The sequence below is a fragment of the Crocodylus siamensis genome, chromosome 4, assembly GCF_052110815.1.
Source record: "Crocodylus siamensis isolate JL-2025a chromosome 4, ASM5211081v1, whole genome shotgun sequence".
Lineage (NCBI taxonomy): Eukaryota > Metazoa > Chordata > Crocodylia > Crocodylidae > Crocodylus > Crocodylus siamensis.
Window position 1 is genome coordinate 63755467 of NC_143398.1, and position 23992 is coordinate 63779458.

Consider the following 23992-nt stretch of genomic DNA (forward strand, 5'->3'; position numbering starts at 1 on the left):
TGAAGCCTCTTTAATTTGCCCCAAGTGAACCAACAGAATAAATCAATTAAAATGGGTGGAAGAGATGGGTTGTGTGTGGAGCATGCAGTTGGTTCCTTAGTGTTACTGGGAATGAGTGCTGTCTGGTGCCCCCACCTAAGCACGTGCAATGGCTGTTCCTTACTCTCAGAATTGATGCATAAGTCTGAACCACCACTCTTTCTCATCAGCATGAGAGGAAATGGTTGCCCACTCCTGTATAACTTGCACTTGCCAGTACTGGTAGAAAGTACAAGGAGCAGTGTCCTGGGTGTAGAGGACAAGAGTAGTGAAAAGGATACTTGACTGGGAGTCAGGCATTGACCCATTGTGCAGTGTTGGACAACAGCTAGGTGACCTTGAAGGGTTTCCTTTCTCTGTGTCTCCGTTTCTTTTATCTGATTTATATGTATATAAATTACACATCTATCTATCTATCTGCAGGTAACAAGGGGCACTGAGAAAGTCAGGTATACAAATAACTATTATCTCTGGTGTGTGTGTGTTGTCTGTATATCTGACTGTCTCGCACCCCTTGTTACCCGGATATGGCAAAAATACAAGGAAAAATATGAATGGTAAGTCTTCATTCATGTAAGAAACATGATCAGTCAGGAAATGAAATATCTATATCTATCCATCTATATCTGTCTATCTGTTGATAGATAGATACAGATATCTGTGGAGATATAAGTGTGTGTGTGTCTGAAGAGTCTCACCCAGAAGGGTACTTTAAATTAAAATTACACTGTAAGAAAGACTAATATTGTGAACTGGTGTCTATGCTGGGTTTGGCAGGTTGTAGTATGGTTTGTTGTTCTGATGCCTGTGGATATGAATAAATCAGACTAGTTTATACCCTCCTGTTAACTGATATACCGTTGGGGAAACTGAGTTACCACTGCCACATACCTGCATATCTCTCTGTCTCTGTCTCTCTGTCTCAGCCCCCCCACCCCCATATTTGTTACTTGTTCCAGTACATTTTTATAGGTATTGCACATGCTTCTGGACTTTGCTGGTTGCATACGTCAGGGTATTTTTAAGCCTCCCTCATAGGCATTGGGTGCTGTTGGCAGGGGACTTGTACTACGGTGTTTCTGCGGGAACTGTGGCCAGCGGTTGCTGGCTAGAGGGTCTTTCCCCTCCACTCAGGGTCACATCAATCATCACCCTGGGCTCAGAAAGGAATTTTACCCCATAGTCAGATCGCTACTGGCGTGGCGGGGTTTGCCTTCCTATAGAGAGCGATCCTCTTGAGCATATGTTGACACCCTTTCACAGAACCGGGATACTGGCTGCTGGGGTTGCCCCGCTTCCCCTGGCAGGTGAGGGTGTTAGGTCTGTGTCGTGTCCGTGTTGACAGCATCTTGGGTGGCGTTGAGACGAGGGCTGGTCCTGCCTCGGTGGGGGTTGGACTAGATGACCTCGGGAGGTCTTTTCCAGCTCTCCTGCCTTCTTGGCTGTCTCAGTTATTCATGATTGATATTAACTAACCAGAAGAACAATAAATAAGAATCGCGAAGCACGAGGAAAAGGCTGCCAAGGGACTCGGGCGCCGCCACGCACCCGCGGGGGTCGGGATTTCGGGGCCGGAAGGCGGCGCCTGTGCGGCGGGACCGAGGCAGCGCACTGCATCCGGGCAGCTCGGGCGCGCCGCGTCGCCGCCTCCCCGCAGCGGCGGCCGGGCCTGGCGGCGCCCCGCGGGGCCCGGGCGCAGGATGCGGGTGACGCGGAAGCGCCTGTGCTCAGCGCTGGGCGCCGCCTACGCGCTCTTCTCTCTCTACGCCGCCTACAGCGTCTTCCTGCGGCCGCGGCGAGCGGGCGGCGGGCGAGGCGGCCCCCGTGAGCGGCGCGGCAGAGGTAGCGGGAGGAAGGGGGGCGGGCGCCGGCTCCCGGCGCTGGGGCGTGGGGCGGGTGCAACAGCAGCCTGGGGCAGGCTTATCCAGAAGAAAATGGTGTGACCCAAGCCCAGTCTCCTCGTGCCCCTTCGCATTTGTTATGGGTGTATCTGCGCTCCAGATCGCATGGATTGAGCAGAACTCGGTTCCCGCCCCGCGTGGGCCGAGCACGAAACCCGGTCCTCGCCAACACGGGCGCCAGCTCCTTCCCAGGCTCTCACCCTCGGACTCCGGATACTCCCAAATCCGTGGGCAGGACCCTGCGCCGAGGTCTCGGCATTCGGATGCCCCCCTTGATCCGAGCCCACAAGAGGCCGAGACACTTGATCTGAGTCAGACCCAGCTCCATGGTCCACTGGTCCCATGAGCCACCAGGGGTCCCCCGCAGCCAGTCGTGCCAACTGGGAAGTGTCTGCAACACTTCAGCCAGGCACTCAGGGGGACTGGCGCTCCCACCTGCGCCCCCTGCCCGTTGCCTAAGTGGGAGTGTGGCCTGTCAGGGGGTACACCAGTGCTATCAGGGGTCCACATGCACCCCCTGTGCGTTGCCACTGCCCAGCTCCTCAGCAAGGAGCTTGAAGAGCCGTGCTTGACCTTAGGGCCCCTTATGGCCAGAGGAGTAATCCAGCACCACCACCTCCTGCCCCCCATGTGCCAGGATTGGGCCCTGACGGCCTGGCACTGCCCACTCCTCCCCCCCCCCCCGCAGTGCTGGGATTGGGGCCTGCATCCCCTCCCCACCAACCTGGATTGGGCCCCAGGGCTGGCTCTGACTGGATCCAGTTTACAGGGCTTGAGGCTCCCCATGAGTCTGAAGCTTTGGCAGCAGGGGAGCGGTGCCACTGCTCCCTTGCCACCAATTTTCCAGAGCCACCAAATTTCCTGGCCCATGGGGAGTCCTGCAGACTGGATGACACAACACTGAGGGCCTGGACTGAGCACCTCTGCTATAGAAGGACTAGAGAAGATACAGAGCAGGACAGCCAGGATGACTAGTGACATAGAGGGGTGTCCATACAAGGAGAAGCCAAAAAGGCTAGGCCTATTCAGTGTAGAAAAGAGCAAAATAAGCAGGAATAAGAGAAGGGTTTACAAGATACTAAGTGAAGAGAAAGTAAATAGAGAGTTATTATTTACTGTGTCTTCTGATACAAGATCTAGGGGTCACAAAAATGGGACCAGGAGGCAGTAAATGTAAAACTAACAAAAGGAAATTCTTTACACGCAGTGTGTAATTCAGGTGTGGAGCTCATGGCCACCAAATGCTGTTTAGCCAGAGTCAGAAAGGGATTGGACAGATTCTTGGAGGAAAGGGGCATCAGTAGCTATGGAGCGTGGCAGTTAGGGGTTCAGCCTCTGAATCTGAACTTCCAAGACCTTAAATGCTGCAGAGGCTGCAGGGGAGAGAGGAACAGTGGGGAGGGGGGGAAAACTGGTCATACCCAGTTCACTGTCCCTTTCATTCTCCGCCAGGGTGTGACACAGGATACTGGCCAAGATGGATATATGGTCTGACCAAGTAAATGGCAGTCCTTATGTTGTTATGCCCTCCCTGAGAAAGGCTTAGGACTTGCCCTCTGTGCCTGTGGAAATTACTGTTTCCCATGGACACAGATTTTAGAGCGGGGAATCAGATAAGGCCCACAAAGCCACTCAGTACACCCTGCCAGATATCACAGGAAGTTCGGCAGTGTGACCGACAGTAGAATCTGGGGCCTTTGTGGATGTGGCTATGAGCAGCAGGAGGGTGAGCGAGGGTGTGGTGCAATCCTGGCCACCCTTTGGATGCTTTGCCTATCACCACTGCCATAGCCCTAGCTCCTTTGCCCCCAGCCCCATTGCTGCCCCATGGCCTCTGCTCTATTCCAACATTAAAGCTGCCACTGCAGCACAGGGCATGCAGCAGCAGCTTCCACAGGACACACAGCAGGAACTGGTGCTGCTCGGTGTGGCCCAGGCTGCTAGCCCCACAATCCAAATCCAACATGGTTTCACAAAGTGAGTTTGATACCCCAGTCCTAGAAGAAATATGTTGCCAATGAGCTGTGGCCTAGAGACCACTGTTTTACAGTAGCCAGAGCAACTTGGTTTTGGTCCAATGTAGGCTGGGGGGTAGGGGTTAAGAGCTTTCTCTGCATTTGCACTGGAGCCAGCAGTTGGGAGATCTCTCCATTGCCCTGCCCCCAGCTGTACCAGACTGGACAGCTGGAAGGTGCAACCACATTAGTGCCACTTCTCCCTACCTTCCCACGCTGCAATCGCTTGGCAGTAGGGGCATAGCTTCTAGTTGCTGGGTCCAAGCACGGCTGTTTGCTGCGTAGCCCCATGGGGTACAAGTACAGGCTAAAACCCTTTGTCTCCAGAAGCCAGATTCAATGACTCCACAAACCATATGTCGCTGACCTCTTTTTCAGAGTATTCAAGAAGCAAGGTTTGTTTGATGATCTCTTTTATTGGACCAACTGTACATGGGAGAAATGTTAGACAAGTTTTTGGATCTAAGGGAATACATTTAGTGTCCAAAGGCTTGTCTAACATTCCTCTCAACTATAAAACATGATAGGGGGAAAAAAAAGCCATTAAAAGATATCAAACATCCTTCTTATATTTTCTCCTTACCTTCATAACTACAGCACAGCAATCCTAGTGTATTCAGTGAATTGTTGGATTAAGAGAGAATGTGGCTGGTAAAAGTTTGGTCTGTTAACTACATTGACACTTTTTGACATTTCTGTTTTTAGCAATGAATAACTAATAACAATGGTGATTTATTTTGGCAACTGCTTCCTATAGCACTGTGAAGTTTCTGTCAATAAGGTTTATTTCCTTGATAGCATGTATATGACAATTGTGCCAGTTTATTTTTAAACCTTCTCCCATTGGAGCCACTTGTCTTAACTGTCATGTTGATTATTTTAGATCTTGTTGCCAGTGGTTCTCTCTATTGCTATCAGTGAAATCAGATATAGGATTTGGGTGTTTTGTTTTGTTTGGGCATTCTTCCTTCTGTGAGTTAATCACTCCAGTAACTTTGGTGACAGATTGTTCATATTTTATTGGTCAGGCAAGTTTTATATACAGAATACAGTATGACGTATTGAAAAACTTAGTTACTGTAACATGAAAAATATAGGTCAGCTTTTCTAATATTTCATTGCAGGAATTATTTAATTTACCAAGGATTAATCGAAATGTTATTATTTATAATGGAAACATCAAAGTAGCCAATAGTGTTCAAGGCACTGTTGTGCTGGGACCTACAGATTTAGGCTCTTGCTGCTTGCATAGCTTTAATTTTCTGCCAATGTTGATTGATACCCTTTGGCTACATCCAGACATGCAAGGGCATGCAGTTTGTGGTGCCACAAACTGCACACAACAAATGTTAAAACATGTCCCGTGCTGCAGATTTGCAGTGAGGGGCAAAAATTTGCTATTGGGATTTCCCAGTAGCAAAAAAAAAAAAAAAAAGGTACAAAATGCACATGAAACAAGTATGCACTGGTACATATGGAGGCTGGGCTGTCCAGAGTAATGCTCTAGCTGCTGGCCAGGCCTTTGTGCTCCCCAACCTGTGCCCTGCTCCTCCAGGCTATCAGGTAAGACTGCTGGAGCCAGCACCAGCCTCCAGCTCTCCCTGGCTGAAGTGCTGGGAAGAGATGGGCAAGGGCAATTTGACCATTGCAGGACAATTTGTCCCACATATGAAGGGGCATTGTGCTGTGGCAATTTGTGCCACTGCAAGCTCACACTGCATGTCTGGACATAGCCAAGCACAAATACAAGCTATGTCATAGGTATAGTTGGGTGGGAGTATATTTGAAAATAGTTTTGATGTGAGCAGTGCCTTAGACAATTATTATAATGATAACTGCATTTTTGTCACAGTAGGATTTGCTTTGTAGATCTGGTATTGTTTGTAATTGTTTATACCAAATTGTTTGTTTGTCTTTAATATAGAGCACTCTTCTTTGGGAAGTGAAGAATGGAATCCTTGGGAAGGGGATGAAAAAAATGAACAGACTGCTTCCCAGCAAAGATATGAAACTAACCTTCAATTATTAAAAAATATGAAAGCTCAGCAAGAACCAACAGCCCTTAGAGTACAGATCTGGGGTAAAGCAGCAATAGGTAAGCACTTGTGATTAATGTATCTAGTTAGGCCAGGTAACCTTAACAAGTCAGTTAAGCTTTAAGTGGATACAATAATGTTACTTAATTGTTTAAAAGAATATTATTTACAGAAGGAAAACATTATATATGTTGTAAGTAGCGCTCAGACTGTATACACACCAACATAAAAATAACTAGAATCTATTTTTGGCATAAATATTCTATGAAAATTTTATAATGTTTATAGTCTGTTCCACGAGGCACGATATGGTAGAAAAAACCTGCTAAATCTAAACATGAAGATAGAGAGAGAGACTTCATTAAGATTTTGTAGGTGGGTTTCCTTAGAGGTGGGTCCTCAGCCTTTGCTGACCCATGGATAATTGTACAGTAAAAGCTCCATTAACCGGCACCTTACAAGCCGGCATGCTCTATTAACTGGCATGCCGGCTTGTAAGGTAAAGTGAAACCGGAAGTGCCCACTGTGGCACTTCCGGTTTCTCTGAGCCCCCATGGCCTGGGGCAAAGCAGCCTCTGCTGCTGAGCCCCCATGGCCCAGGGCCTGCGGGAGGGGAAGCGATGCCTTGGGAGGGGCAGTGACACCCTGGATGCGGTGACAGAAGTGGTAGCCTGAACAGGAAAGGATGCCGTTCAGGCCGTTCAGTTAACCAGAATATTTTGTTATCCGGCATCCCCCATTCCCAAAGGATGCCGGATAACAGAGCTTGTACATCTCTGATTCAATTAATCTATAAGGTCAATCTCTACCCTGACTTTTATACTGAGCGGGTAATAGTGCTTTGAGCAACTCATGCCTTGTTCTCTGTCACCTGGAAGAAACAGGTATTTATGGAAAACAAATTTTCCAGTGGCTACAAGCACAATGCTAAAGGGTTTCACAAAGCAACACTCCTGAGTTTTGCAGTATGTGCGCACTCAAGTTCTCTAATATGTATCTTCATTATTTATGTAGGTCTTTACCTCTGGGAACATATTCTTGAAGGTCTGCTTGAACCAGCTGATATGACTGCTCAGTGGAGAGAAGGAAGCATAAAGGCAGGAAAAACAGTTTTCAGGTACCAGTTACATAATAATCACTTTCATTTAAATGAACTTCTGCAGTGTTGGTATTTAAAAAACTAAATACAGAACGTAGAGTTGCATTTTTCCCTAACCCAGAATTGCTCTATTACCTGTTTCTCCTCCTCATGGAAGAAACCTGCAGGGCCCTGAATATTAACCAGTCACTCATTTTTAAGAGGGTTAATCATATGTACAAATAGATTCATAGATTGTAAGGCTGGAAGGGACCTCGGAAGATCATTGGGTCCAGACCCCTGCACCAATCAGGAAAGATAACTGGGGGTCATGTGACCCCAGCAAGGTGACTGTCTAGTCTCCTCTTGAAGATTTCCAGGGTAGGTGATTGCACTACCTCTATACAGAGCTTATTCCACAGTCTGGACACCCTGACTGAAGAAGTTTTTCCTAATGTTGAGTCTGAATTGATCTTCCAGGAGTTTGTGACCATTACTCCTGGTTTTCCCCTCAGGTGTCCTGGTGAACAGTTGCTCACTGAGCCCTTGATGTACTCCCCTAGTGTAGCGGTAAGCTGCTGCCAGGTCTCCTGTCAGCCTGCTTTTCCTCAGGCTAAAGTGTCCCAGATCCCTCAGCCTTGTTTCATATGGCTTGCCTTTTAAGACTCTGATCATATGGGTGGTTTTTCTTTGGACTTTCTCATGCTTGTCCATGTCCTTGTTAAAGTGTAGTGCCCAGCACTGGATGCAGTACTCCAGCTGCAGTTTCACCAATGATAGAAAAATGATATTTATGATTACAGTGATTTTTTTAATCTAGTTTAAACAGTAATAAATATTTATTTTCAAGTATGTTTTGTATGCCACTTTGATGCAAATGTAATTTATGAAAATTACAATATAAATCCTATTGGATATAATTTTAACAGTGTAATTTGTTTTTTGACTGGTGGATCCTGGTTTGGTTGCTGTTCTGCACTTGTGGGTAGTCTTCCAAAACTGGACACAGCATTCCAAAAATGGTCCAAAAAATGCTGCCTTCAGTGGTAGTGCCTCCCTCATGTTTCTACTTTGTATTTCTTGCCTAACACCTCCAGAGTTCATGTTAGTACTCCATACGACTGCAGCACTCTAGGAACTTGTATTCAGTTGACTACTGTGATCCTTATGGCTGCTTGCAGACCGTAAAAAAAGTGGTGCTTTACTTCAAACTGGGCACACTCTTGGTCCCTATTTGGTGTTGGCAAGGCCTCAGCTGGAGTACTATGTACAGTTCTGGGCACCGCACTTGAAGAAGGATGTGGATAAGCTCAAAAGGGTACATAGAAGGGTCACGGGCATGGAGGGTAGGCCCTATGAGAAGAGACTCCAGGAACTGGGCCTGTTCATTCTGAATAAGAGGAGGCTGAGAGGTGGCTTGATAGCCACCTACAAGTATGTCAAGGGTGAGCATTAAGAACTAGGGGAGCAACTCTTCAGGAAGGCATCTCAAGGGAGGATGAGAACCAACAGGTATAAACTAATAGAGGGTAAATTCAAGCAAGACATAAGAAAAAACGTTTTCTCTGTAAGGGTTACCAGAATCTGGATCACACTCTCAGTAGAGGTAGTGCAGTCACTCTGCTTGGAGGTGTTCAAGCTGAGGCTAGACGGGTACCTTGTCGACCTTGTTTGATCCCAGTAACGTCCTGCCCACAGCAGAGGACCAGACTTGACAATCTTACAGGTGCCTTCTAGTTCTCTGGTTCTATAATGCTATGATATGCCCATTAGAGGCAGTTGGTTAGTTGGACGTGGCTCATGCAGTATCTGTATAGGTTGGACACTTTAGTGGGGCTTTTATGGTGCTTTTATGTAAAGAGCTGATTGAATCAGCTTTAGCTAAAAGCCCCGTGAAATCACACAATCTATACAGACGCTGTAGAGCTGGGTCAAAGTAAGATGCTGCTGCTTCTAGTAATGTGCGGGTTTGTTTGTTTTTAGTTATTTCGTTGGTTTGTTTTTTGAAGGTCTGCAAGCAGCCTATATCTCTTTCAGGGACACGGCTTTCCAAACAGACCTAGATGCATATTCTATAAGTGTGATATAGATTCTCTATTCCTACATTTATGACTGAATTTGTTGTTTTGGGTTTTTTTTTAAATGTGTCACTTAAATAAGTTCAACCTACTATGCCTAGAACCATAGAAAAGTAGGGCTAGAAGGGATCTTCAGCAGTTATCTGGTTCAACCCTCCGCTAAAGGTGGGGTTATACCTATCCAAACCATCCTATATAAATCCATTGTCTAACCTGCACAGTAAAATTACACAGTCAACTCTGACATAACCACACATAACACCCTAACCTACCGCAGGTAAAGCAGAGGCAACAGCAAACATCTTGTCTGTAGAATTGCCCTAGACTAAGTTTATTTACCATTATACCAGTTTTTGCTGTCTGAAAACTTTACCCTTACATTATCGGGATATTAGGCTGAATTCCTGGTGTGTAGATAGCAACAGAACTTGAATCACAATGGTTTATTTCCACATATAAATTTTGTTTTCCAGTGTTCCTGTTCTACTTTGGAACTAATTTCTAGTTATTACATAGAGTTTATATAATAAAGTAAAACGGTGCTCTTAGTCTAGAACATTATTAATTTATATTATGCATATATAAAGTTACGGTAATATCAAACTAAGGGTGTATTCTGCTCTTTTGTAGGATATTATTATTATTAAATTAAGTGAAATGACTTGAGACATTTTTGCCATTTTACAACTTTTTTTTTTTTTTTAAATAAAGCTCTTTTTAGAATTTGTATTTTCACACCGTTATTGTACTTGCCTTAACCTGCTCTTTGGAATTGTTAGAACCAGACAGAACAGGGTAAATGGATGTATTGTGAGCATAGCATTTTCTGCTACAGAAGTGGCATTACATAACATTATTTTTTTCAAAATTACAGCCCATTTAAGTTTGACTTATCTAACCCACTCTGGTACTTTTTGTCGAGTAGTCAGTTTGGAAAGGCTGACCCTTTGTCTTTTAGGACTGATTTAAAAGGAAAAGAAACGACTTCAACAAGCAATTTGTTACCTTTTTAGTACTCAAACTGCCTTTTGTATGACTGAAGAGAGAGAAAATGCTTACATAAAAGAATGCTCTGCGCAAAAGTAGGGCCTGGTTTTGCAAAGCTTTGTCCAGTAATACTGGAATTGTCCATCTGCAGAGCAAAGCAGATAGCACTATGTCCTTTATCTTTGAACTGAGTGGCACATTTGGAAGGTTATCTTTTCAGAATATTTTTGTTAATAAAACCTAGAATCTACAAAAATTCCTCCTGAAAAGGATCCTACTTGTAGTAAACAATTGGATATTTTCCAAACGTGGCTTTAATTATTTAGAAACTTTTTGCTACATTTATGGATGGCTCATCAGAATCTTCACTGGTTCAAGACAGTTTCTTCCTAATGGATCTGGTGAATAATACATTTGCATGGTGTCAGAATGTTTGTCTTTAAGGAAGATAATTTTTTTTTTTTAAGTATTTAAATATCTTCTGGGTGTAACTGAATTACTTCAGAGCAGTGTTGCTCAACCTCTCTGGCCCTGTGGGTTGGATGAGTGGCATGGATTTTGTACACCGGGTCAGTCTGTATGCCTGATCCAGCTCAGGGTTAGTGTGTGGGGTTGGTGCAAGGGTTACACTAGTACCCCAGGTTCTGTTATGGCTGGATACAGCACACTTGGTGCAACCCTTTATGCCAGTATGATCTGGTGAGCAAAGCTGTGTCACTTGTCCATGGGACTCATTACATATCTGGCAATTTGACAGTGTGGAACAGTGGCAGTGTTGCCACAGCTCTAGGACCAATTAATGCTACTGCTGTCCCACCACCAAATTTTGGACTTATTGGGAGCCACACATGCTAGATGACATGGCTCTGCAAGGCCAGAAGTTAGAGAAACAGACTTGACAAATTCTTAGTTGTAACCGAAAGCCTATTCACGCATCTGATATTTCCAAAATATGGTGGTTAACATAATTAGTACCAGTACAGCAAAAAATGAAACTCGGATAGGTTGTACATTACATATTGTACCAAATATAGAAAAAAAGAAATTCAGTTTATCTGTGATTATCTGTTTTGTTCTGTTTTTAAATCTGAAATCAGACTCAACGACTTGCCACACTTTTTAAATATTTGGTGATAGGTCCTTGGGTGTGATTTGGTTGACATTGATTAGTTGAGACAGAATGGTGGCAGAGTTAATTTATTTTGCATGTTAATATATATGATGGTGCATGTTTGTTACTCTAAGTCTAGTTTTTGGCCACGTACAGACATCGTTTTTCCTGGGAGAATCACTGTTTTCCCAGTAGAAACCATAATTTTACAGATGTTCAAGATTTTTCTCCCAAAGCAAAAATGGTTGCTCTGGGAGAAAATTAACCTGGCAACAGCCCTGGCTAAATCACTCCCTAGAGAGTTTCTACTGGGAAAACCAAATACCTGCATACATTCTACAGCACAGTTCTCCAGCATTAGCTACATCTCCACAGTAGCTACATTCTACAAGCTACAGCACAGTTCTCCAGCATGCTAGGGTGTTTTCCTTTGACCTCTTTCCACCTCCATGGAGATGGCACATCACTCACCAGACTCTACTGCTCCAGCTCAGCAGGGAGCAAAACATGCCCCTTCACAATCTCCATATTGTGCTATAGGGGAGACAGGCTGACCCCAAGCAGTCTGGGTCAGCCAGTCAGGGCAGATCAGTGGACTGCTGCTGTCTGTCTCCAGGCAGACTGAGGGAACCTGCAGAGCAGGCTGAGATGTGTGCACTGGGGCCCTCTGGCTATAGAGCTTCAGCATTGTAAGGTCTCTGTTCCTCAGGGACTCAGCAGTTGAATATCTGTTAATGTTTCTTTGGGTAAGTTTTTCTTCCAGGAAAACAAACCTGGGAGAATTCTCACCAATCATTTAAATGCATGGATGTAGCCATTGTTAGAATACTCTGCACTTTTGTATGGGCATGTTTAAACATTTTTTTAATCTAAAACCTTGAACATGTCTAACTATCACTTAAAATGGACATGTAAATAAAATCAGAATATACTTTTAGTACAGAATAAAGTGGCATAATAGCACATGCAGTGTCTACTACAAAGAATGTCAGATGAACAGGTTAATGTTTTTAGAGCTTTTCAAACATAAATTTTAAAATAAAAATTTTAAACATAAAAAGGCATACGTTTGGTTTTTAGAGGAATATACCATTACAGTTCTAATTCACACATAGGAATGTATAGGACATAAACTCCTACTTGCTTTCTAAAGGATTGAAGCCGTGTGTGCTTTGCAAATCTGTGTATGCACATTTAACTGAATATACATGCATTGTCCCATTATGTCTAAGCCTATTTGGGACCCTCAGACTAAGGATTCCTCACTATAAATCCCTGAAGGGCTATGACCAGTGGAAGAGGAAGCACCAATGTAATAGGAATTCTAATCCTCAGTCTATCTGGGAAGTACAGACCTAGTTTCTCTTTTCTCCACCACATCTCCTATATGCCAGGAGAGTGCCCTAACCTAACTAATCCATAGCTCTTTGATGTGGGAACACTTTTTTACCTTTCTACTGAAGCTATGACACTACTGAAAAAATCCTGGATCTAGTGGTTAGAGCATTCACCTGGTAGGGCAAGCCCTGAATTCCAATCACTGCACCCAAAGCTGTTTGCATTCATTGGATAAAATGCATACTATCCTGGAAGCAGTGATCAAAATCCAGGGCCTCTCTTTCACGTAAATGCCTTAACTGCTGTGCTACAAAATCACACTACTTCTTGTGTTCTAATGACTTGGCTATTATGTAAGTCAGTTGTCTGTTTCAAAAGGGATGACTTGAGCATTTAACTCAAGGAGTGTTTTGAGGATCAATCTCAGCCTGACAATAGGCACTTCCGAGTAGTACAGTCAGGCATATAAGCCTTCTTGACAAATAGGACATTTAGATGCATCTCCCCCTCCCCCCCCACAGTCGAGTTGCATGTTACGTGTATTTAACTTATGCAAATTCAGCTATACACGCTTGGCTGCTGGGGCTGGCTGCTGGGTGCCAGCCGGGGCACGGCCCGTAGTGCGGCGCTGTGTGGTACTTCCTGCATGTGCCAGCATGGCTGGGGAGTGGCAGCTCACTCACGCTCAGCTGGCTGCCCTGGCAGGACAACGCAGTGGAGGACGAGAGGAGCGAGGAGTGCGGCAGGAAGGGCAATTTCAATTATACGTGATTTTCGCCTTATGTGCTGACTTCAGCACATAACCCCCGCGTAAGATACGACTCCACTGTATTTCATATTGGCTATGATAGGGATCCCCTGCTGTTCATTGTGTTGTCTGTGGTGATCCCATGCTGCAGTGCCTGACTCTCTTAATGGGTTGTATGAAGAGCTAAGAGGCTAAAGTCTAGTCTGTGGAATCAGGGGACCAGGGGCATGATTCCTTTTATCTTAATTCATTTCTCCAAGGTCACACAGGAAGTCTATGATAAAGCAGAGGTTGATTGCTGAAGTCTGAGGCTGGTACCTGGTTTGTTAGACAGCCTTCCTTTCATATAGGAGTCAATTTTTCAAGGCCTCTTCCTGATTCAGTTATCATACTATTTTTTTTAAAAACAAAAAGGTTGATTGTTTCACAGCTGATAAATCACATCCTAATTTTTTTTTTTGAAAATATTTTCTGTTTTTAGAGGGGTTTATTGAGGTTCTCAAAACTTAGTATTTTAATATGGGATTGGTCCTGATTTCCACACAAAATATTGTCTGCAACTAAACTTTAATTTAAACACTTACTTTTTCAGAGTAAAGGCAGAAGGAAACTGTTGAAGAGGTAAATTATAATTTTAGACTCAAAACATCTGAAATTTTTCATAACAGAAAAGTTAAATTGCAGTATATCATGATAATTTTAGTGAAGAAGTAATATCTGTAAGCAGTACAGTCAGATAATACATGGTGCAATAAACAGAATATGCAGAATGCCTTAAACATACATTTTAAAGGCTGGTAATGTATCTTTTTCAGGTTCATCACTGGTCCAGCTGTAGTTCCCGGATATTTCTCAGTAGAAGCTGACAACGTGGTTCTAGTTCTGAATGGAAGAGAAGAAGCAAAGATAACTTACGCCACACAGTGGTTACACTATGCACAAACTTTAATTCAAACTCACAAGCTGCAGCATGTTGCTGTCCTGCTGCTTGGAAACGAACAGTGCAATAATGAATGGATACAACCATACCTAAAAAGACATGGGGGATTTGTAGAGCTACTTTTTATAATATATGATTCTCCCTGGGTAAACAAAGATGACATTTTTCAGTGGCCTTTAGGAGTGGCTACGTAAGTATTAAACACAAATTAGTATTCAAAACGTGATTATTATGCATAAGTTGGATGTTTAATTCATGTTGTGGATTTTAGGTTTCTCCATAAAACTTCAGAAATCTCCAGGGTAAAAAAGTAATTCAGGAGTTAATGCTTTAAGAAATAAGAACTTTTAAAGAAGTGTTACTTATAATTATTCAGGGTCAAATGTGTCATATATGTTGATGTTGACCTCTATTCGAATTTATAGAAGTATTTAAAAAATATATATTACTAGCTTCCCACAGTTGCATTTATGGAAGGACTAGCCAAAAAATTGTAATACTGCTGTAAGTCACCTTGTATGATTTTTCTAGTCCAAAACAGTTCATAAACCTAGCACATGAACACTCTGCTAGACTATAGCACAGGGGCGGGCAATTATTTTGGGCAGAGGACCGCTTAACAAGTTTTGGCAAGCTGTTGGGGGCCACATAGGTAGTCCCGCCCCTTGACAATTGCCCACGCACTAATTGCCACATTGGGACCAGAAGTCCTGCCCCCTAACCCCTGACCTTTGCCACCAGAAGCCCCTCTCCTTGCCCCCCAGAAATACCGTTTTTGGGAGGGGAGTTGCCATCTTAGAACCAGAAAAAAAATCATACACTAGAAGTCAAATGCCTGCTATAGCATATTTTAATTTTATTACAAAATATGCTTGTCATGATTTGTGTTTGTGTAGTGTGTATAGAAAAGATTGCATAATAACTCAAAAATAAAGTCTCACTCATATTGTGTGGGAGAGCTGTAGGGTGTGTGTGTGGGTGGGCATAGGGTATTTTGGTTGTGTATAGGTTAGCAGGGTTTGTGGGGCAGGATGTGAGGTTTGTGGGGTGCAGGGACCTCCCCCACATGGCATGCAGCCCCTGCTGCTGGCGGCAACAGCAGATGGCGTGGTGGGGTTAGGGAGCTTGTGCCTGGCACAGGCTCTGATGCCAAGCAGAGTACAGCTCTGGGCAGCACTGCACATGGTGGGGGGAGGAGCACAGCTGCCTCTAACATGGGGACTCCGCACCACATGCCTGCAGCTCTCGTGGGGGAAGCCTGGTGCCAGACTTCACAGGACTCCCTCCACGCTGGGTGGAGTCTGGGGACCTGTGCAGACTTTCAGTGTAACCTAACAATTAGGATTGTAAAAACTGCATATAAAACTTTAGAGAGAGCGTTGATTCTCCCCCCCAACATTTTGGAGAGTATCATTGGCATTGTTTTTAATGGCATTGTTCACTTTTCAGGTGATTCAGATAACTAAGATGTCAACTCCAAAGGAAACATTGGTCCAGCCACTTCAGTTAAAACAAGTGTTTGTTTCAGTAGCTACTGTTATCAGTGCAAAGTGTTGTTAGAAGTGTTTTTTGTAAAATGTACAGTGCCAGTGAAATTATGTACACAAGTTGGCAGGGCTCTAGAATGGGTAGAAGGAGAAATGAAGAGAACTGAGGATATGTTATGATGGAGTTTTGTTTTTGCCATTTTTTTTAAGATTCCGTCAACAGTTACAGGCCTGAACTGATCAGTGAGATTGTAGATACTAATTTTGCAACAGAAGCATGAAATGGTACAAAGCCAGTCTACTAGGCCCCTGTTACACATGCATGACAGAGGGTGTGATTTGGGAGATTGGGGATCAGATGCCACTTGTGCCATTACAATTTGCCACTACAAATATTATAGTCCAGGGCTCCCTCTGCACCAGCAAGTTGACAACTAGTACCTTCTGGCCTTAGTCGACATGGGGCTTTGGGCTGGGACTGATAATCAGCTTATTGTCAAAACCCTGCAGCCAGCAGCTCTAAGAGGCTTCTGGCAGAAGTAGCTCTGATCGGGGCTTCCCAAACTGGGAACCTCTGATTCCTGGCACTGTGTCCAGAGCTGCCAAGCATGGAATTTAAAGTCCCCAACAGGGGACTTCTGCTTCTCCCCTCTACCCAGAGACTTGGGATGGGGCTGATAATTAGCTGATTGTTGATCCCAGGGGTGGGACCACACCAGGGCTGGTTCTAGACCTCATTGTGGTTCCAGGACCAACTGTCAGCTGAATGTCAACCCTGGCCAAACATTAAAATTTAAGACACCAAACAAATTATAAAAATATTCTGCATTATATGTGGAACATTTTTATGGCTCATTGGTCATTTTATGGCACCTTAAATTGGATACATGTTGATCATGGCATAAATATAATGTGTAGAGGAGGTTCTATACACTACTTTTCCAGTGACATAAAACATTAACATATACTTTTTAATTACAGATATAGAAATTTTCCTGTGGTAGAACCCACTTGGTCAATGCTTCGTACTCCAAGATCATATCTATGCAATTTCTTGGGAACAGTTTATAAGAACTCATCTAGGGAGACCCTAATGGAAGTTTTGAAACAAGATGAACTTGATAAACTTTGTTGGATTACAGCCAGAGAACAGTAAGAACTGTGATTTACTTTATAAAAATATATTTGGATAGCTGAAATTACTCAACTCATTGCCTAGGCAATTCTCACATCTACTTTTAAAGTGTTATAAATAAAATAATACAAACAATGACAGTGATCTAATTTAAAATAATGACGGCATTACTGAGTTGAGCCATGTGTTCCAGTACTTTATATGCAATGTGACCTGAAGTATGTTGAAAAAAAATCTAATGTGTCCATTTCTATTTCCTGTATGCAATTCTGGTTTTAATGGAAGGAAAGAGAGTGTATCCAAAAATCTCTCATTCTTACTGTTTGTGCATATAATCCTCCTACTAGCAGAAGACAAGTAAACTAGTGTTTTGCGTAAGCAACCCCAAATAAAGAAACTACATTTAGAATTTATGTATGTAGAATTCTAATGGTATTTTTAATTCTTAAATTAAAATACAACATGTAAGGAGTCCCTTTGTCTCTTTGTGGAGGCAACCAGTCTACTTCCATAGATTACATGTGCCCTTGAATCTCTGGCAAAACTTGTCTCTGTAATGCACAATACAGAAAAAAATGGATACTTTTTTCTTTAATCCTTAGTGAGTACACTAAGCATTAAAAGAAAAGTATGTAAGGATTGGGCCATAGGCAGTCCTGAGGGTCACAGGTACCCACAAGTACCTAAGCCAGAGGAGAATCCAGATCAGGGGCCAAGGCTGCTTGAGAAGTTCAGAACCAGAGTCCAAGTAAAAGTTCAAGATCCATGCCTGTAGTCCAGCTAGTGTCAGAAATCAGGAGCTGGGGAACCCAGGACACCAAAATAGCATAAGCAAAAGTGGGGGGGCAGGCCAAAGGAGAACAGGTTGAGAAGCACTGACCTTGGTTCATATACCATGCCCACCATACTTTGCAGCCAGTGAGTTCAACCCGTGCAGCCAGGACCACTCTGAAACCAAGTGGCCCTGTTGTAGGCATAGATTGTCTTCTACCAGAGAAGATAGCTATGGGAATAGGACACAAAAACAATTCCCAAGAGAAGACCAGTAAAATAAAAGACTAAGTACTGGGCAAAAAATTACAGGGACACAATTTGAGGTTTTAGGGACCCAGATATTTCAACCCTCGTCTAGTTCCGAGAACACTTGCACCAAGTTACCCAGGTAATTTTTAAATGCTTTTCAAAGTTACTCATGCCCATATGCAATCTAGATTGGGTCAAAATATATAAAAGTATTTATCTTTTTTGTGATTATCTACCTAATTATGGTACCATGATTGTCTCTAACCATTTTAAGTGCATAAATAGACATGGATAAATCCAACAGAAGTTAATTCTGCTTTTAAATATGTATAAAACATTGCTTAAGGAGGTTTTAAAATGTATTAAAAAACTATAAGTGCAGTCTAACACTTTTTTTTTTAAACTTGGAAAATATTGCTTTAAGAAAAAAAATGATCAGACTAAGACTCTAGAGAGAGATTATACTGTATTCACTCACATAGTACGCACATCTTTCCCACCCCCCTCCTACCCCCCGAAATCAGCCCTCCAAAATTGGAGTGAGTGGAAGTAGGAAAGATTTTTCTTTGCTGGAAAAGAAGTGGGGAGGAATAGAAGCATTCAAACAGTGTTCTAATGACTACCAAGATGGCCGCCGTCTCTGATCCCAGCAGGTGGAAGGTGCGGAGTCCTGTGTTAACCCTCTTATAGCCACTAAAGAATTTGCAGTAGCTGGATGAGCATAGTAGCTTGTACCTGAGCTGGCTCAGTACAAATGAACTGCTGCATATAGTCCATAGTATTTTGTAGTATTATTTATAGCAACTTGTATAAAAAAAAATTCTTTAACTGTAAGTAAAAGGAACTGTCTGGCTACTGCCCTTGCAGGGGTCTGGAACCTGACCTTGTTGGTGTCTTGCCACCCCAGAAAGTTCTTGCTGCCTTACACAGAATGTCTCTTGGGTTTACCACACTTCTTGGGCATTTTGTATTCCCATGAGGACTTGCTTTGACAGATGGGGCATGTGTACACATGCAGTTATGGTGGTTGAATAACTTCCGGCACACTTCAGTGTGTTGCAAAGGGACTGGCTGGGGCATCAAGGTGCTGCAATGTGGGGCTAGCGGGCAGGCAGCCCCTACAATGAAGCACCCTTGTGCCTCAGCCAGCTCCATCAGAGTCGACACGTGTTGCAGCACACTAAATAATGTCGCCTTAAGATACTACTTGTGTTGGGCAGCACTATCCTATGGCAGCATTTATTAGTTTACTGCACCCCTGTAGGGACACACGTGTAGACACTGATGCTTTACTGCGGAGCTAGTTAGTCAGCTTCATAGTAAATGTCTCATGTAACATGCTCACTGTTAGCCACGATTCCATAAAAACAAAATTTCTACATTCTGCCTTTCAAAAACAATGTGTGTTTTGGGACTGTGTGGTATGCAAGAAAATGCAGTATCTGTGGCAGAGACTGATATCGCAAAGTTCATTCAACTCTCCAAGCAAATTGAAGAGGTGAACAATTACTGTTTATATTCTCATTTCTAAAATCGGCAACAGAATTTGCTGTTCAGATACATTGGATGAAAATTTTCCTTGCTTGAAAAAGTTTGCATGATAATAGACTCTTGTTTTATCTGTTCTTTTTCTAAACCACTTAGCCACCTTTCAGTGCAAATTTCTTTAAAATAAAATGTGTTTGCTGGTGTATGTTTTAACTAGCTAGATTTCCTAAAAATATTTGAAAAAAGTTTAGCTAGGAATATTTAGGTTGAAACATGAAACCCTACCCTTCTTTTAACATCTTTTGTTGTGTGGCTTCAATGTTTGTAATTTTGTTCACTTCTAAAATTATAAGGTGGACCTCTGCTTTTTCAAATTAATACATCTACCAGCTGAATCATTTTTAATTTTCATCATCATCTATATTTTTCTAGGTGGCAGCCTCAAGAAACAAATGAAAGTTTTAAAAATTATCAAGATGCATTGCTGCAGAGTGATCTCACATTGTGCCCTGTGGGAGTAAATACAGAATGCTATAGAATTTATGAGGCATGTTCATACGGATCTGTTCCTGTAGTAGAAGATGTAATGACACCAGGTGACTGTGGAAATTCATCTACATACCAGAGTGCTCCATTGCAATTACTAAAGACGATGGGGGCTCCATTTATCTTTGTTAAAAACTGGAAAGAGCTTCCTGTAGTTTTAGAAAAAGAAAAAAATATGAACTTACAAGAAAAGATCCAAAGAAGAAAAAAGCTTATAGAATGGTACAGGCATTTCAAAGCACAAATGAAACAAAAATTCATTAATATTTTAGAAAACTCATTTTTACCCAATGAAAAAGGATAAATTTCACCCCCTCCCGAAAAATCAAAAATTGATTGAAAACTTTATTTCCACTGATCTGTAAATGATGCTTTATATAAAAAGAAAAATCAACACAAGTGCAGCTCCTTTGAAATCAACAGAGCTGTGCAAACTTATCCCAGAGCTGAATTTAGCCTTCTGTTCTTAGGTACTTTCAGAAAGTCTTAGAGGTTGGTAGTCTGCATGGACATCATTAACTTTATTATTATTACTGCAATTCCCAGATTTCTTATACTTAGCATAAGTGCTTCTGATTCTCAGTGGGATGGTAGGATTTCAAGAAATACTTCACTCAGTTTCGTAGGATTTCCCCCCAAAAAGTGCTAGCCACATTGTCATGATATTTCTGTTTTCAGTATTCTCTTTTCTGAAGTTCTCCTGCTGCCACTCCCCCATTTTAAAAATATATAACTGAAGAGCAAAAGCCTGGGTCAAACAAGCCCTAAATTATAGAACTTTTAATAGTAAAGAATTCTTTATTGTAAGTATAGTAAGTATTTGTACATAGAACTACCCCCTCCCCTTTGTCAGGAACAAACTGAAAGCATTTAGTGCTTCAGGTTCTTCCCATTTTTCTAATGTTTCAGAGTTACATATTGGGTGGTGGTAGATGCTTGATGTGAAAAAAACTTTACTTTTGTGTGGTTTTATAACAAAAGGAGTGTATCCCCACCCCCAGCCCAAATACCTATTCATATATGATATACAAGTTTCCCTCGCCTTATGCAGGTTCTGTATGTATGAATTTGCTCTTGTGCAATGACCCTTTTTATACCAAAAATCTGTTGTGTGAGGTACATTCACTCTTATGCAATCAGTGTGGGGGAAGCCTGCGGTCAGCTGCTTTGTGCAGTGCACTGTGGGAGTGATATGCACCAAAACATAGTCTCCTGTGTGAATCTGTGCTCCTCGCTTGTTGTCTGTGATACACGTTTTGTAGTTGCCATCCCCATTATGGTTTCCAAGTGTCCTGCTAGCTTATCTTCTACCTCTCTCCCTGGTCCATCAATGAAGTGCAAGAGAACTTCACCAGCCCTTCACCACCTTCTCTTCACACCAACTAAACGTTTACCACCATGCACCACTGCATTTGTGTGTACTGTCTGCTGTTGGTGAGTACCAAAATTGTCTTGTAAGAGTGGTAGAAATGGATCCGGGGGGTCAGTACAGTCAAGGTCTTGGAACATATCCCTATTTATTACATTGTAAAGTGGGTTCCCTTTATGTGAATTTGGGTTATGCGCCATTTTCCAGGAACACATGTACAGCATAAAGCAAGGGAAACCTGTAATCCTTCTTCCCTGACATCCACCCATCCATACTTCTTTCTCTGGTCACATATGGAAAATATCCAAGGCATCGTCACTTTTCTGAAACATTTCTCCACTTAAACATTTCTGTAAAGGAAAGACTGTCCTTATATTTTAAATATGTATCTAAAATCCTGAGCCCTCTCCACTTTCTCCAAGAAAAGTCACAGTTTAGAATACCGTTTTTTCTGCTAAGGTTGTAGTGGTATTATGGTATATGTGGTGTATGGCAGTGTTTATGATGTCAAAGTAAGCATGTAAAAATGCATTTGATCAACATTTTCAGTTAAAAAAGGCAGCCCCATGGGCATAGTAAGTTTGTAAGCATAATTATGGGTCTGTGTCACCACACTAGTCTTGAGGCCCAGATGTCTGCAAGAATCCGCAAAGAATTAGGGATAAAAGTTTTCAAAAAAAAATGTCAGTGTGAGTTGGGAACTCACTTCTCATGTTCCTGTTCCTGCTACTGAAGCATCTGGTACTAACCACTGTCCCAGGAAAGGCTTTCTGCCTTACATGCAAAGGGAAATGATGTATCTCTATGATAGACAGAGAGTGTCTTTTTTAGGGTCCAGTCAATAAGGCTAAGTACAGAAAATCAAAAAGCCCAAGGCAGAACCAATTAAATCTATGCAGTTTCCTCTAAGCTTTGTAGGTTAAACCAACAATGAACTGAACTGACATCCAGTTTTCAATTGGGAAAAACACAGTGATCCATCAGTTTACAATAAAACTAAAGTAAAAGTACTTGTTCATTTCCTTTTGTCCAGTAAAACTCCTTTTTAATATTACCACAAAGGAAAAAAAAGGGAGAAAGAAAAGAATATTCTACTACTACTAAAAGAGCATCCTGCTACTAGACAGTAGCATTTACTACCAAGGAAAAAGAGTAATACTGGTTCTTGTCTTTTTTTTTTTTTAAATGAAAACATTTTGAGTGAGGAAGCCTGTTTTATCTAACCAAATATCTTTTAGGATGTAAAGAGGAGCTGGAACCATCAGAATAATTCAATTGTGAAGCTATGTGAAGAACTTATACTTACAAAATATGTTGTTTTTGAAGAATGTGATTCATTTGATTGCCATGTTTATTACCAAGGAAATGGCTCAAGAGAGAGTTAAATAGTGTAATTTATAATTCTGTAAAATTTTGAAATTCTTAACTTATGCAAAAATAGTTCCCCTTCCCCCAAAATATCCAGTATTAAATCTTGTCCTTTTCAGTTGAATACAATCATTTCATTTCCATTTAATTTTAGGTCATAGTTTTCAGAGGTAGCTTTCATTAACTTCAGTTGGAGCTTTGAGTTCACAGTGCTGCTGATAAAAGGCCAGAAGCCTGAATCTGTAGGTGGCATTTTTGATTCTCAAAATCTACCAAAGCTGTCTACATTCAAAGGGGAGGTGCCAGCATAGTAATATGCATTCAAATAAACAGAACTTGAAGTATCCATCCTCCCATTACCTCCAAGCTGGTTTATGGGATAATCTCTGTAAGAAGTGGGTCACACTATGAAAAACTTGAGACGACAACCTGAGATGTGGAGAAAAGAGAGTGTTACTGTGGCTTTGGATAGATCCAGGCACAGGGCCTGCATAGTAGAAATAAGGGAGGACGGAAACAAAGGGAAGAATCCGGTGAAAAGTTTGGAATCAATCTCAGGGGTTGGGAGACTCACTGAGGAGAGCACTGAAGTGTAATGGAGGCAAAATTGTAAAGGTCCTTATGAAAAAGGAACTAGGAGATTTGAATTTCACAAAAAATTTAATAAGCGAGAGGCTGATTTAAAAACAGAGTGCTGTGGACAGGAGGAGTGGGAGAGATTCAGTGACACTGTGAAGAATGTTGAAAGGAGAAACGTACTTCACTTGAGTGAAGGTTACAGTAATCCAGAAAGAAATGTCCAAGCTATGGACCTGGGTTTCAGCAATGAATTAACAAAGGGGAAGGCTTTTTGAAATATAAAATAACTTTTGTTCTTCTTTCCAAAGATGTTTTGGGCAGGGCTTCATAAGAACTAAAATTAGGGATCAGTGCTTCTGACAGTGATGCAGATCATTTCAAGGGAAAGATAATTTGTAAGCTTGCCTGGGCTTCTCTGTTAAATTGTTTATATGAACAAACCAAGCACACCTGTCTTGGAAAAAATAATGCTGAATATTTAATGGATAACATGGTGTAGTGGGGCCCTTACTCTGTTACTAGGGAAATGGGTTTAGGGTATGCTCTCACTGCTACCTTCCCCCCACCCTTCTTTTTCCAATTTCACCTGTCTCTTTCCCTGTACATGCACACATTCCTTCCCTTAACCTTACTGTGTGGTCCAAGTTGTTGGGCCTCTGGGTGCTAGCACACAGGTTGAAGATGTGAAACAAGATGGTTGCCAAGTCCAGGTATAGACAGAGCCTG

The 23992-nt window shown here is 42.4% G+C and overlaps 1 protein-coding gene across 1 annotated transcript; it reads left to right on the forward strand.

Annotated features, from left to right (window-relative positions):
• Positions 1-1601: 1601 nt before the first annotated feature.
• RXYLT1 (ribitol xylosyltransferase 1) lies at positions 1602-22816 on the forward strand. Its single transcript, XM_090042430.1, has 6 exons — positions 1602-1881; positions 5880-6050; positions 7006-7108; positions 14147-14461; positions 16740-16910; positions 19837-22816. The coding sequence occupies exons 1-6, from the start codon at positions 1740-1742 to the stop codon at positions 20252-20254; spliced, it is 1320 nt and encodes a 439-aa protein (XP_089898556.1). The 5' UTR covers positions 1602-1739; the 3' UTR covers positions 20255-22816.
• Positions 22817-23992: the final 1176 nt, after the last annotated feature.

Excerpts from the sequence above, each read along its gene's own strand:
- RXYLT1 (XM_090042430.1), top strand. The coding sequence starts at position 1,740 with ATGCGGGTGACGCGGAAGCGCCTGTGCTCAGCGCTGGGCGCCGCCTAC. Across the intron at positions 6,051-7,005 it reads CTGGGGTAAAGCAGCAATAG|GTCTTTACCTCTGGGAACAT; the intron begins GTAAGCACTTGT and ends TTATTTATGTAG. Across the intron at positions 7,109-14,146 it reads GCAGGAAAAACAGTTTTCAG|GTTCATCACTGGTCCAGCTG; the intron begins GTACCAGTTACA and ends TATCTTTTTCAG.